Raw genomic sequence first — 15,809 nt, 5'->3', positions numbered from 1 at the left:
ATGTCTTCCAAGAACGCTCTCACTATTGGAAGTCTTATTGAAAAAGACTTGAAGGAAGCCTATTTTTTACTACAGCATCCGTCTTCGTACTGCAAAGGATACAGATTCTTGAACGATAAAAAATACCGACTATTCGATTATCCACCGTCACTGAGGGTGAGTCGAACTCTGTCGGCATTTAAACATCTTCCCGCAGCCGCGGAATGAAATTCCAATTATTTTGGAGTGCGCACCAGAATCGTACTTGCAACAGCACTGGAAACAATGGCTTCCCGCTTTCCCTCCCGTAGTTATCACGCCATCGGACGAAGGACTGCAGGATGATATTCCACTCGTGACAACAGCGGCATTCCAAGGCATCCCGAAGAACAAGCATAACGTACATCCAAATATTTTGTATGAAGTACAACTCAAGAGCTCGATACTTGACATTAAAGCGCCAACGCCAAGACACATGGACGAAAATGCCATTTCTTATCCTTGCATGGTTAAAGTCGACATGAGCTTTGGTGGACTTGGAAACAGTCTTGTTAAGAATGAGGACGAGTTGTCTGCCATTTTGCGACAAATCAGAGAAGTGCACGGCTGGAAGGGAGGGATCGTGTTCCAAGAATTTATCTCTGGTGTCAAAGAAGTGCCTTGTTGCCATTTTTACCTGCACAAATCGGGTGAGATCTTCTGGATTGGCACAGCGATCGCAGCACGATTTAATAAGTATTGCGTTACCTCCGTAGAAGTGGAGTGGGACAAACAAGAGGAGTATGAACACCTTTTGTACCAAGAGTTCACTTTACCAATTAAAAATTATCTTCAAGAGCGAGGCTACTTTGGCTTGGTCAATTTTGAGGTCCTGATTACAGATCACGGGAATTATCTGGTCGATGTTAACCCGAGAATTGCTGGTGATACCGCACATGTAATACTGGCTCGCTACACGGCTTTAGATTTTGGCCTGAAGCATTCTAAAATGTTTTCCTTCAACAAGCACAAAACGTCAGCTAAGAAGTTGGTTGAGAAGGCAAATGGCATCAACAAAAATGGAGAAGGAATAGTTATTGTTCTATCTGCCGCTGATGTAGACGAAGAATGCAACAACAACGGCGACGACGATAACAGCAACAACAACAACAACAAACAACAACAATGCGAGTCTTTCTTGTCTGTTTTTGCCAAGACACCAGAAATGGTACAAGCTCTCTTTCACAGCATGCACAACTGATATCAGAATCAATTCACTGGACATATTTACAGTCTTCCTTTTCAATATGGTGGTCATTTTTCATTTTAGAAAAGTATGGGCTGATTGCGCGTGGTTGCATCCGAACAGATAAGCATTTAGTTTTTAGAGCAATAGAGAGATATAGAATAATGTCGTTGACATATTTATAGTCCTCACGAACGGAAAAATTCTCAGTCTACTCGCTCTTGCCGTGTGGCGTTTGGCGTTCGTACGTGGAAATGAGTAGTCTTGTGTTTGTCAATCGTCAATGTGTGATTTTTCTCTATTTTTTGAGGGATTAATTTTAGATTTTGATTAAAAAAAGTAGCAAAATGAAAGGCAAGCTCGCTTTTGCCGTTAGCCGTTTTACGCTATGTCGCGCCACCGATGTTATGCATAAGGCCACTACATATGCTAATGATCAGTGGATTTTTAATAGTATAAATACCCAGGAAACCAGTTTTGATCACAACGGAACATGCAAAAAACTTTGTTCTCATTCAAGACATAGTTCGTAGACATTTTCTTGTTAATTAAAATACTGTACCGTAGCTTTAGATTATTTTTAAATCACTTTATTGTATTTGTTGTATTATTTGCACGTAAGAACAATACACAGACGATCGCTAACGTCTGCCGCGATTGGGGTGACCACCATCACCGTTGCTCTGCCGACTGAGCTACGAGGCCAGACAGGAGCAAGTCGTTGGTAATTAAGGTGGCAGTTTGTGGCAAGGTATACAGTAGAATCCTGGAGGCAGCGTGGCCGAGTGGCTAGAGCGCCGGACTTGAAATCTGGAGGTCCCGGGTTCAAGTCCTGTTCTGACCACTATCTGGATTTGTTCTCGGTCGTCCCGAGTTCAAATCCTCGGCCACGCTTGTAAATAGCCAACTGGTCTGCCTCCTGCCAGTTGGGATTTTTAATCATGTTACGTTTATTTAATATATTATATTTGTTCAGTATTTGTTTCATATACACGGCCCCACAAGCTTCTAGCTTTAAACACAAACCGTGTATAAATAAAGTTGCTTTACCTTTTTTTTACCTGATTTCTCGAACCCTCGGTTCCTCAGCAGTCCCAATTTCCCGAACTTATTTTCGTTTCCCTTGGATAGTATTTCTCTGTAATTTTGCCCCCGTTTTCTCAAAGCAATTTTCTTTTCCCTCGAGGTTCGAGAACTCGGGATTCTACTGTATATTAAAGCTCCGTCAGACCTTACGGTTATTATAATTCGTGAAAACTAAAATTAAGCGATTTTTTTATGACTTAGCGCCTCTAATTTTTGAATTAAAAAAAATTATGTAATAATTCTGTTGTGAACATTTCTTAGACAACCTAGATAGCTTTTAGACTACTTTTTTGACCCTCGGATTTAAGGCCGGCTTAGCCTCCTTTGGAATTGATTGGGCTCTTCCTTTGATTAGAAGTAAAAGTAATCAACCGCTCAGAATGCGATCACCTCCTCCAATTCCCCACTAAAGGAGGAAAAGGAACGGTCATCAATCGCCGCCGACCAATTGCCATGAAAGACAAAGTCGGCGACGTGCTTCGCGCTCAGAGGTGAACGCTTCGCATCGTCATCACGGTTGATGGTGTTGTCTTTGTTAGGGTACAAAGACGGGACGCGTACTATAGAAATGATCCTAGTAAGTACGGTCTTGATTTAGATATGAAAGCGGTACGAAGTCATTAAATTCGGCTTACTAACACATGTGGGATGTAATGTTTACCACGTTGATTAAGCGCATGCGTGCTTTCAGGAATTTTACTGTAATCGTTTTCCTCTGATCCGATCGAGCAAGTGAATTAAAAGTGTTTTACTTTTCAGCTCAAAATGTGCGGTAGCTCACAGCATCCGATGCACCTAATAAATGGTAGTCAAGAAGACATTGCTGGTGAGCAGTACCGAGATAAAGTTTCATTTAAACCGCCCTCCCCGACAGAAGATTAAATTAAAACTTGCGCCAAATTTCTAAACCAGCCAAGGTGTCGAAGAATCGAAACTCGACAGCCAAAAGTTTGAAATTCATGGTTATATATTTTCCTTTTCCTTTAACCCATTGACTCCTGGAGATTTTCCAAAAAAACTACACTTTCTGGACATTGTTTTTACATTTTTTGGTCAGTTATGAGCTAAATAAGCTCCGACCTACTCAAATGCCACTTGCAACTTAAAAGGGCAGGCCTTTCTTTCAAAAAGCATCAGATTTTTATGACATTTTTGCTCGGGCGTGACGAAAAGTCAAAGTTTGGGTCAGAGTGCTCTACCACTTAAGGCTTTTAGTTTTTTTTTTTTTTTTTGCTTTTGCTTTTTCTTTTTTTCTTATCTTGTTGGCCTTCCCGAGTGGGCTCTCAATTCAAGAATTCTGGAGAAAGTATCATCCTCGCACAGAGCTTTTCACTGAAGCTTTTCAGAGCTTTTCTTTTCACTAGAATTCCTACGCGTTTTCTTGCATATTTCAAGCTACATACATTTGCATATCGCACTGGTGAGCAGGATGAGCAACGACGCCCAAAACACAGAAAACCAGGGCCTTACCTAGCGGGGGGGGGGGGGAGGGGGCAGGAGGGGGGTAAGTTCCCCCCGAAAAGAAAACTGAAATCTAAGAACACTAAAGAAAAAAAAAAACAGTTCCCCCGCCAGGAAAACTTGCCCCCGCAGACAAAAAATCCTACGTACGGCCCTGAAAACGGATGTCTTTGAGAAAGACTAGTTCTCGGACTACACTCAATACAATTTGTTTTCTTTTCATACATCATCTTCGTACCGGTAAATTACCGTGCAGTAGATCTAGAAGACTAGAACAAATAAAGGAAAATACCTAATTGCATCAAGCCGGCGAAAAATCTACATGTATTTCATAAAAATCTAACGTTTGCAATCAGGATAAAACTTTTCTAACCTGTTGTCGTCCTTTTTCTATTTTTTTGTAGTATACCTTAACATTCTATCAATTATTAGAATTAAGATTATTCTTGCACTGGAAATGTTTAACAATGATTAAAATCAAAAGGTATTCCAAACTAACTTAAAGAAATTAAAAAAAAACCTTGTGAAAAACTGAACCGTTCATTGAAAGGATTCAAAAGGCACTGCGTCACGACTGAATTAAGTTTATTTTACAGTGGAACCTCGATATAACGATCTTCGATATAACGATATTCCCGGTATAACGATGAATTTTCTATGTCCCGGCAAAAGTTACAGAAAAATGTATGGGACAGGACCCCGATATAACGATCCTCGATATAACGATATTCCCGGTTATAACCACCTGGGTTATAACGATGAATATTCTATGTCCCCGCAAAAGTTACAGAAAAATGTATGGGACAGGACTCCGATATAACGATCTTCGATATAACGATATTCCCGATATTACGATGAGAATTTAGCGGACCGAACGTCAAACCTTCCCCGATATAAAGATATCATTAGTAGCCAGTCACAATTTAAGCAAAATATTGAATTTAAGACAATAACATAACAGTAATCGAGTAATTTCTAACGTTTCTGACAACAGCTTTATAAGATGACATAAGAAAATGATACTGTATTCTAAGCCTCTTTATCCAGTAAAAAAGTATGTGTTAGGTTTACCCTGAGATAACGGTATTTTCGGTTATTTTACGGCCATATCGTTATATCGGGAGTTTCGATATAACGATTGCTCGATATGACGATGTAATTTTACTGCTCCCTTGGCATATCGTTATATCGGGGTTCCACTGTAATATGTTTTGCCGAATACTCGCTATGAATTAACATAACATAACATAAGATAAAACTTTATTTACCCTCGAATTTAATATAGCTAAGACAAGCTAGTTTCTTCGAGAAACAAGTGAAATATATATTAAAAATAAAAAATAAAACAAGTAAAATAGAAATAACAATATTATTATATCCGTTAACTACTTACACATTAAAACTATATAAAAATACAGCCACTTCTATGGATCTAAATGACAAAACCATCTGTGTCTCCCGGGCGTTATAATTTAAAGTTACAAGCAAACGAGATTAACTTTAAAAACTGTTCAGCCCAAGAGTATTTCAAAACCCATATCGCAATCCGTTTCAATCTTCTTCAATTTTAGCCATCCGTACTTTCTTTTGCATTTGCCGTGTTATTGAAATGTTCCTTCACTGTTTCAAGCGGTTATTTCTGTATTTCCCTGAATTTAATGGCCATTTAATGCCTTAATTTGGCTAAAATTTACTTCATCATTTTAACGACAATAACAGCAACAATAAAAGGATAAGCAAGTAAGAATACAGCTGATGCAATAACTCCCGCAATTCGGAAGCGGCTCGACACCAGGCCACTCACGTCCACTCCTCCAAGAAAGGTATTTCCCACCCAACCAGAGCTGCGGATATTTCGCGACAGCTTCTCAACGCTAAATCCAGTGGCGGTCGCCTTGCGGATGTTGCTATGAACCTTTTCCTCCAGATCGCGCCAGTTGGAACAATACGCGAGGGCCTGAACACAAAATTCCTTCGCAAACTCGACGCAGTCCTCCAGCAAGACGCTGTAGCGGTGAGGGGCTGCTCTCAGGGCAACGAACTGCAAAGCGTACAAGCTGGTTTCCTTGAATCTCCCGATGTAAAAGCTGCGCTTAATTCTTCCCTCGACGTCTTTAAACAGCTGGCACTCTTTGCGTATCTTGTACATGCGCTGCTGTTCGCTCTCAATGCACAATTCGAACTGCCAACACAGACTAAGAGAGGGCACGTCGAAGGGAGTTTGTATCACATCAGAAAAGTCGAGTAAATTGTTTTCATCTTCACCAGCCGGGACGCACAAAATAAATCCATGCCAACTCTTGTTTACACAAATAAATATATCCATGTCCATTTTGCCTTTGGTGACTAGCTGTTTGATTTTGTCGTTGTCTTTCTTTTTGTAAGCATTGATAACCTCGACGTCAAAATCAGACAAGGTATTCACATAATACGCCAGGGTGATCCACACTTCGTAATGAGCCTTCCACCATTTTCTGTCTAGTGAAACAGAATAACAAAACTATTTATTTACACTTCATTGTATTTGCCCTTTCTTCTTTCACCTTTAAATCATTTTAGCAACGCCACAAAAAGCTATAATCCTTGTTTTAAAAAATGGAACATTAATTTGCGAATCGTACAATATATGGTACAGTAACATAATTTCACAGACAAATTGCTTTCAATGCACTGAAACCGCCATGTTTGTTTACGACTGCACTTCGAGTCCCGACTGGTTTCTCTTGAAAATTTTTGCTCAACTTTGCCCCATTTGGCGTACTCCCGAAAAACGCGAACACCGAAACGAGCGAACACGACGAGCCGCCGAGAAACGGCCGACGGCGCATACGAAAAACAAAACCATTACAATTGAGAGCACGTAACACCGGAGTGCATGTGGCTACCTAGTGAAAGTAGCCCGGAGTGTGTAGTGGCTAACAGGGGTATGTGACTGCCGGACGAATGGTAGGCTCCGGAGTGTATGTAGGCTAAACTGAGTGCATAGTACGGTAAGCGGCGAAAATATTGAAGTTTTGCTTGTTTCGGTAACTGTTTCGTTTCGGTGGTTTCGGCCGTTTCGGTTGTTTCGGCGGTTTCTCGGTCGTTTCGGCGGTTTCGGTCGTTTCGTTTCGTTGTTCGGGTTTAGACAGCCCTTCCATTTTGACTTGCTCGAGTGTATCAGTAATACAGCTACCATTTACATCGAAAAAAGATCGAGATGAGTTGTCTGGAGTGAAGCAATGATTTTGAAGATCTCTAGCTATTACTCAGTGCTAGTATGCAAAGGTTCGTAGTCAGCAAAAATCATGGCCGTGGCGATCTGTTATTCTTGTCTTACCTTTGCGATCTAGGTATCTTTGTCTTACAATAGCTTCCCAAGTCCTTAAATTGCCAACTGAGGATTTAAACGAACCTTTGCTGCCTATCTCGGCCCACCAGCTGCTTCCGTGGCTCAAGAAGCCACAGATCGCATGACTTCGTGCTTGAAATGTAAACAAATGTACTGAATGGGCTTTGTTTTGGCATACGTCATTTCTTGGAAAACCCGGAAGTCGATTTCAGTAAATTCAGTGTTCTCAGAAGCAACAGGAGCCCATTCAAATCCTGCTAGTGATCTTTAAGAAATGAACAAATATAACGCTGCAACTCGAAAGATAGTTTTCAGCTGGTTCGGGATTGAAATTAAAAAGTTGCAAAGCTAAGCCGGAGGAAAGACTCTAAAGATGAGTAGAGCCTGGGACGGGTAAAATTAGAATTCGTTACCAGGTGTTACTAAACAATGAACGTCTACTCGGCCTTAGACTATCTGAGTTGAATGAATCGTGTGGTGAAAAAGTCGTGAAAGGTTTCGCGGGTCCTATTCGCGGGTCCTATTATTTATGGCCCGATTCCGACTTCTTATAATAATTATAAGACTGAGAGGCACAAACCCGTATGGCTTCCATATGGTATATACGGGAGCATCTCCTCCGGATTCATGAGCCACGAAGTCTCTAAACCCGAAGGAGGGAGGATTAAGGGCCGTGTGTGTGTGTGTGTGTGTGTGGGGGGGGGGGGGGGGGGGGGGGTCTAGCTGAGTCCAAAACCACCAATAAACAGGCAGACACAACTAAATCCATGCAGACAAAAGGCAATAGTGAAAAAAACCTCCAATAAGTGTGAAGAAGGTGCGACCTATTAACAAGGGCTATTAAGTGTTCGCAAAGAGCCTGCAAATAAATAATGGCACGCCGATCCAAGTTCTTTGTTTTCATTTGTTTACTGGTTCTACTGCATAAAACGAGTTTTACAAAGTAAATCGCAAGGTTCGAGATATCGGGAGTTCGAGTTTTTGAGGGTAAAATAAGTAGGAAAACAACCTGGAGGGGAATCGGAAAAGGTTCGAATTCGAGTTAGCGGGAGGTTCGAGTCATTGAGAGTTCGAGTTTATATCTAGATTCTAACTGTAATCCATCATATTTACGTATTCATGTGAAACAAAAGGCGTAATACGTCTTTATAGCTTTGTGAAAAGCGAGATTAATATCCCAGCTTTTTCCGGTGTCGCGTCGCTTCACCGCCCAAAAACAAACGGTCTTCGCTTTGAAATGTAAGCGAGCGTGACGCTTTTAGCTTTGATCTGTACGCAAATATCAACATCGCCAAACAGGAATTATAAACAAATTTCATCATAATAAGTTTCGGTCTTTCTCGTGGAAGTCTTTCGTATAAAACTTGGATATCAATTTTGTCCTGCCCGCGTTTCGTTTATAATTCAGCTGCGATACAGATTACGTAATCGTTGCGAAAATTTCATAAGCGTTACCGTCACCAGTCACGCAATCTCATTAACTGGCTGTACAAGTTATGTATATTCGGCGTACACGTGTTTATGGTAAATAGTTATTTCGACCGAATGTCGCGATGACTTCGAAGAACGTTGTCACAATTGGCAGGCTCGTTCAAAAGTGCCTGAAGGAAGCCTATTTTCTTCCACAGAAACCTTCGTCGTATTCGAAGGGATACAGATTCTTGAACGATAGGAAATATTGGGTATACGATTGCCCGCCTTCTCCGCTGTATTTTGATCGCCTTTTGTCGCCATTTCGTCATCTTCCCGCAGCCGGGAATGAAATTCCAATTATTATGGAGTGTACACCAGAATCGTACTTGCAACAGCACTGGAAACAATGGCTTCCTGCCTTCCCTCCCGTAGTAATCAAGCCACTGGACGAAGGATTGCAGGATGATATTCCAGTCGTAACTACAGCGGCGCTGCAAGGCATCCCGAAGCACAAGCACAGCGTACATCCAGACATATTGTACCAACTACAGTTAAAGAGCTCCATACGGGATGTAGGGGTGCCATTTCCGAGGCATATTGATAAAAACGCCATTTCTTTTCCTTGCGCGATTAAAGCCGACATGAGTACAGGCGGACGAGGTAGCTGGCTCGTTAGAAACGAAAGTGAATTGTCTGCGACTTTGCGACAAATCAGAGAAGTGTGCGAGTGGAAGGAAGGTATTGTATTCCAAGAATTCATCCCTGGGGTCAAAGAAGTGCCCAGCTTTCAATTTTACCTGCACAAATCTGGGGAGCTCTTCTGGGTCGGCACAACATCGGGTGGATTTGATGGAATATTTGCCTGGACTGTTGGAGCAGTGGACTGGGACAAGCAAGAAGAATATGAACACCTTGTGTATGAAGAGTTCACTATACCAATTAAAAATTATCTTCAAAAACGAGGCTACTTTGGCCTGGTCACTTTTGAGGTTCTAATCACAGATCACGGCAAGTACCTGGTCGATGTAAACCCGAGAATTGGTGGCGATACCACACATTTACTACTAGCTCGTCACATGGCTTTAGATATTGGCTTGAAGCATTCAGCAATATTTTGCAAAAATAAACACAGCAACATGACAGCTAAAGAGTTAGTCGACAAGGCAAATCATAACAATGTCAAAGGTGAAGGAACAATCATTGTGCTATCTGCCGCTGATGCAGAAAAGGGATGTGAGTCTTATTTGTCTATTTTCGCCAAGACATCAGAAGAAGTACAAGCTCTTTTTCACAAAATAAACAACTGATCATTGATCATTTATAGGTAATATGTTTAATAATTAATCAGTAATTGATAGATTACAATTTTTTTTCATTGCACACACCAACCACCCATTTACATGCCAAACTGGGCATTGTGGGCCAAATCCAAAGGGTAACTAGCAAAGGATTACCGGTACGGTACATCAATTAAATATAAAATTATAATGTTATGAACAAATTTTGTCAAATTTAGATGCAAATAAATTAACTTAACAAAATTCTATGGTTAATGGAGGCCATTTTACCTAGGGAATTATGAAGTTTTTACTTCAGGGGAAATTTACATGGTTGAATGACCAACAACAACACTGAAAATGCCCTAAGCAAAACCCCATTTGTGTATTGTTGGGTTAGCCAGCTCGACCCCTGTTTAAAGTACTAATGTCAAGAAGCTCAGTTTTGGGCACTTCAAATGCAAATGCATATATAAACAGCTCAGTTGACGTTCGCAAAGTGGAATCCCTACCTATAAGAATGCAGATGGTGTCTTCTCTCTTTCTTATTTGGTCAATAAAGAAAAATCTTTAGCATGCCCATGGGCAGATTAAGAATTAAGGAGGCTGAGGGGGCCACAGCCCCCCACCCCTTTTTTCCTTACATTTGTCTTAAAAAAATAGAAATATGTGTGCGTGTGGTTCCAGAAAATTTCCATACTTCCCCCACAGAAGGGATTGGAAATTCCTGGGGGGAGGGAGGGGTCTCAAAGGGGGGGGGGGTGTTCTAAGAAAAAAATCCCTTCCCTGGGAGAGGAATAAATAATTATGGAACTAGACAAATTTAATTCTTCTGAGTAAATATTTAGTTTACCAAAAGTTAGGGTAAACTTACATACGGAATAAATACATTAATTTACTTGTAATGGCAGGGAAAATCTGTTAAATATCACCGCTGTTTTTCTTTTAATTTGTTCAGACAATTTAGTTTGTTCTCTTTACCGGTGCTATTTATTTGAATGCATATAATTAATATTTTTTTATGTTTTGTACACCGTCCCTCTATTGTTCAGTATAAAGTGGATTTGTCTAAGTTGGATAGTATATCTGGAGGTATATTAGGCCATCCTTGTTTTTTCTTTGTTTACTGTTGTCCAACCGACCCATATTTTTGTGTTTTCAAAAAAAGTTATGAGGAAGTTAATAATCTTACTAGTGAAAAGTCATGAATGCTGGCAGATCGCAAAGAAGTGTTGGTGGTTAATTCAATTCATCTTTTTTTTCGCTTTTCTCGGCCAAGTTTAACCACAGCATCAATCTTTTCTTCCTCCATTACTGCTGCCATGTTGATTTTGTGACCACATCTTGTTGTTTCCAGGCTCCACAGCAATGATGCTTGGGTACCTGACCTCCTAGTTCCAGGTTGCTTCTGTTTTTGTTTTTTTTTTCAATCCAAGTCCAACCGACCCAAAATTAGCTAGGAAACGCATATTTCGACGGTAAACAGAGAAAAAAATAGGGATGGCCTTATGTCCAAGTAAAATAAAGTCTGCAGTATCAGTGTTGCCCTGTAGTAAATATTAAGCCTTGTAAAAAAAAGGACAAAATTTTTTCAACTTTCACCTGGCAGTAATAAAAATTTGTTGTAGATTTTTTAACTGATAGCGAGAGCGAATGAGAGGCGGCTGTATTCACAGGCTAGTCCAACTGACATTGATTATTTAGACCGTAGATTAGACATTGAATAGTGTTTGATTTAAAATTGATATTGAATTAATAATGAAATAATTTTAATAATTATTAGTTATATAGGGTCACTGCAGTGATATTTTGGCAACAAAAAGGGGGAAGCTTGTGTACAGCCGCCCCCTCCCCTAAAAAAAAATCGGGGAGGGGGAAGGCTGTACAGGCTAAAAGGGGGGAGCACGAAAATTTTGGTGAGAGCAACCCCCCCCCCCCATACCCACAACACAACCCTCAGATTTGCACAAACGAAAGTTGGTTATATCTGTCAATCGAAACTGTCAGAGAAGGTGCTTCTTGAGCCAATCAGATTGCAACTGTGGTAATTATAGCCCTAGTGAGTCACTAATTTCTTTTTTGACACGCGGAGATGTGTTTAAAACATCAAACCATGAGTCTCTTTTATCTGTTTTCATGTGTAGTGGCTGTATCTTATATATTTCCTTTTGTCATGGGCAGCCAGATTTAGCAGGGGGCTGCCCCCTCCCCCTTTCTTTAGATTTGTTGGAAAAAAAAAACACTTTTGGCAACAAACAAGGTTAAAGGGCAGATCCAAAAATTCAAAAGGGGTGGGGGGAACATTTTGGTGAGACAGCAACCTCGCCCCATACCCACAGCACACACTTGATTGCACGAATTAGATGGTTATATTTTTTTCTGAATTTTCTGGATCCCACCTGAGGAGGCAGGTGAAGAAACGGTGGGAAGAAGTATTCCCGAGGTGGTGGCCACCAGGAGAAATGAGCAAAATTGTTTAAAACATTCCATGATATTCTGTAAAAGAAATAGCACAAATATCACCCCCTGACACTCCCCCATAAATTATCTTGGCTTAGAGGGTGGGGGCATAATTTAAAAAAAAATTGAAGGTTGAGGGAGGATTATGCGTAATGTAAAAGGGAAGGGGAGAACTGTTACAATATTTGCATAGAGGCTTACAAGTGTCAATGATCGACACACTGTCATATTTTACGCTTGTTGTTCGTTTCCGTTTGTTTTTTAATTCCTTTTGTTTTTTGTTATTTCCCCACGGAAAAATTTCAACTATAATTTCCCACATTTCCCTAGAAGCCCTTAACATTAATTATTGTTAAATTGTTTATAGTTATCAATTGATTGATAAGGCTTAATACTATGCTTATCGTGACACTATTAAAAAAAATACCTTACGCTTAATTATTTCTAGAATTTCCCAGAAACGCCAGCCAGCTTTGAGCCCCAAGGGGGGGGGGGGGTCTCCGGCTTGTAAATGACGGGGATGATCGAATGGAGGCAAAACTCAGGACCCCAAAAAATCCCTTGGTCTTCCGACATTACTTAAAAAAATCCCTGGACCAAAAATAACCCCCCAAAAATGTGGTGAACGTGCCTTGTATTAATATTGTTGACGAAAGTAAATACCAAAAAAATTCCGATATCAGTTAAAAGAACAAAGAAGCATCCGCTTGGACTAGTTTTAGTTCAGGACTGTGGATTTGAAAACGCGCGAGAACTTCCACGCAACGCGCGTTCACATCCACGGAAGTACTGGGTACCATGTCTAAAAATAACTTAGAGGGATCACCTTTGGAATCCTATGTGCCTATATGGGGGAGTCACTCTTTTACCTTCATCTTCTCTTGGAGAAATTTGGCACCGTAGCGCCAAAAAAAAACACAATTTAACGGTTAAAAAAACATGTTTCTGTAGTAATTTCAGCATATTAAGGGGCCTTGATAAGATTCGCATATTAAGGTCATTTCAGCATATTAAGGTCGTGGGGGATACGCGTATACACGAAGTGCAACGACTGACATCGACAACTTTACGACATATTCATGACTGGATAAAAATATGGGTGCGTGCGCGTGATTTTTTTTTGTAAATAAATTCCTGTTTCTTTGATATTCTAACCAATTTAAAACAACACATTGGCGTTATACGTTTATATAGATTGCAGGAAGTCTTTTCCTTAAAAACACCTTTTTTCTCCCTTTTGCCCCCTTTTTATTGGTGTGTTATGAAATATTCCTTCACTGTTTTATGAGCTAATTTTATATATTTAAACGAATTTTGAATGGTTTTCTATGCAACTCAGAGTAATCACAATAGGGCAAATTTTGCATAAACAATCGGTGTCCTTCATAAATAACGTCATTGTTCTCACCATAAAAGCGTGGAATATAATTACCATAATTCCACATCTCTCCTATGAAAACTAAGAAGCAGTCGTGTTTTGGTCGGGATCACCTTCGGAAATCTCAAAAACAAGTTTGCGACTTTTCCGACAATTTTGTCAAAATGGCAGAGAATACAGCGCGGATCAAGGCAGGCAACTTCATGACTTGCCACTGCAGATAGGTAAACTATGGATATTGTAGTGTGTAGCCATAACAGAGGCGGAATTTTAAAAGACGCTTTTAGAAAGAGGTAGAAGGCATTGAATTAAAATTTGCGCATTTAAACCGCCATAACTTGCTGGCAAACTTTAAAATAAAAAATTCGCTTCTGTTATGACACTCTAGAGATATTGACTGATTAGTTTTTGACAAAATCACAGTTTGCTGTCTCCTACTCGTTCCGCAAACTCTGCCACAAAATCATGTTCTTCCCAAATTTGGCACTTACGTGGCTATTACATCGCCGTTAAGTACAATATACCAAATAAGAGATGACATACATAATCTTTTATCATTTCCTTTATGTACTCTGTAAAATTTGTTCGGTCAACTTTAATCGTCACCCCCATAACAGCCAAAGAGAAACAAGCGTTTAATTTTAAAAATGGATGCAGGTCTGTTCTTTCGGGCCAAGCAAAATTTCGCTTCATGAATTTCATTTCAACTTTGTTCTTTTACTGTAATTGGTATCCCTTTTTTTTTTATTTTTTTTAAAAAAAGTTTTTTACTTGTCTTTATTTTTTTTAAAAAAAAAAGAAAAAACCTAAAAAAAAAAACGCAAAAATTTTTCAAAAAAAAAAAAAAAAAACCAAAAAAAAAAACCAAATATATAAGAATATAAAAGAAATGTAAAAAAGATAAATTTTTTAAGATTATAAAAAATTTAGATTTTAAAATTTTAATGACATCTAACGTCAACTTAAAATACAGCGACCTTAAAGAGAGGTGCTACGACTTTCCACAAGTTCCTTGAAATTATTCAAAAAAGTTGCTCGAAATTTCTGAAAAAAGTTGCTCCAAAAATCCAAAACGCTGCTTTTTAGCAAGAAAATTTCCCCAAATATATGCTAATTTTCCTTTGAAGGTAAGATGTGTAAGCAGTTCCATGGGATTTCACAGCAACAGAAGTGTCTAAACAACATTTTAAAGCAAAAATTTGTTGATTACAAGGATTTCTTTCACTGAGAAAAATAGTAAAGATATCGATGATGTCATGTTTGCTGACTAATTTTGTATGTTTTAACGTGGAATGAGCTCAAGTAACGGGCCGGGCTACGTCGTCATTCAGCATGGATACGCGCGCTACTTAAATAGAACCCACACAAGACAATATATCACCGTAAAGCTGATAAAACATAGAATCCGAAAATGTTAATCTTTTTAACTGTTTTTGTTTTAGTAAGCACGCGCAAACCTTTAAATGCAAAACTGACGGTGTTTGTTTCACTGCTAGCTGTACCCGCCTTTGTATTACCGCCGGCAACCAAACAAACTGGACTATAACACTCGGAAGACATAAATCAGGTGCTAACAAACTGTATGAGGCTTTTTCGATATTTCTATTAGTTCCTAAGAAAATCCACTTTGAAGTTGGACAATAAAGAATTTTTCGGTTATTATTATCTGTGGCAGCACGGGATCAAGTAGAAATTCAACCTTAGCAGGGAGACGAGTCAGCTTTTGAAGCCAAAAGTACCCGAATTTGGTAAGGATGGGCCGATACTCGAAACTAAATATTCGATACATCGATATTTTGACTTTTTTGAAAAGTATCGATACACACGTGACCTGAGCCTGCGGTCTTCTGGTCAGCACCTGAGGTTTAAAAATGCAAACAAATATTGATTTTCTTGACAATATTTGGATTTTTCTATTGCCTTGACTTGATCTAGTTCACAGTGAAATAAAAAGACCAAAAATCTGCATTCCTGGCTAACATTTATAATGCCAGGACTGTCCTTTGTATGGTCAGACGAATCACGTGACATACCAATAACGTCATAATATCGATATCGTATCGTTTTGAAAAACCTGTATCGGCCCATCCTTAGAATTTGGTCCTGGTGACCCTAGCGTCATAATCTCGTTCCCAGATCTCTTCGCTCACAAGAGATTTGGGAACCGCGCACTGGGTTGCGAGTACAGCCAAAACCAGG

The 15,809-nt window shown here is 39.6% G+C and overlaps 2 protein-coding genes, 1 non-coding gene and 1 pseudogene across 3 annotated transcripts; 2 read left to right on the top strand and 2 right to left on the bottom strand.

Annotated features, from left to right (window-relative positions):
- On the top strand, positions 1–1,219 carry LOC144660067 (uncharacterized; annotated as a pseudogene).
- Positions 1,220–2,660: 1,441 nt separating this feature from the next.
- On the bottom strand, positions 2,661–2,881 carry LOC144661780 (small nucleolar RNA U3). The gene has a single exon (XR_013572348.1). It is a non-coding gene; the product is annotated as a small nucleolar RNA U3 (small nucleolar RNA).
- A 1,234-nt stretch (positions 2,882–4,115) lies between these two features.
- On the bottom strand, positions 4,116–7,711 carry LOC144659208 (uncharacterized). Its single transcript, XM_078519643.1, has 3 exons — positions 7,663–7,711; positions 7,071–7,214; positions 4,116–6,229 (listed from the first exon to the last, which is right to left on the bottom strand). Exons 1-3 carry the CDS (start codon positions 7,709–7,711, stop codon positions 5,442–5,444), a joined length of 981 nt encoding a protein of 326 aa, XP_078375769.1. The 3' UTR covers positions 4,116–5,441.
- An 878-nt stretch (positions 7,712–8,589) lies between these two features.
- Positions 8,590–11,406, top strand: LOC144660253 (uncharacterized). Its single transcript, XM_078520857.1, has one exon. The coding sequence runs from the start codon at positions 8,636–8,638 to the stop codon at positions 9,800–9,802; it is 1,167 nt and encodes a 388-aa protein (XP_078376983.1). The 5' UTR covers positions 8,590–8,635; the 3' UTR covers positions 9,803–11,406.
- Positions 11,407–15,809: the final 4,403 nt, after the last annotated feature.

Source organism: Oculina patagonica, chromosome 7 (assembly GCF_052425735.1).
Source record: "Oculina patagonica isolate OP01 chromosome 7, crgOcupat, whole genome shotgun sequence".
NCBI classification, from domain to species: domain Eukaryota; kingdom Metazoa; phylum Cnidaria; class Anthozoa; order Scleractinia; family Oculinidae; genus Oculina; species Oculina patagonica.
Note: the sequence above shows the minus strand (reverse complement) of the source record. Positions and strands in the feature narration are given on the sequence as shown.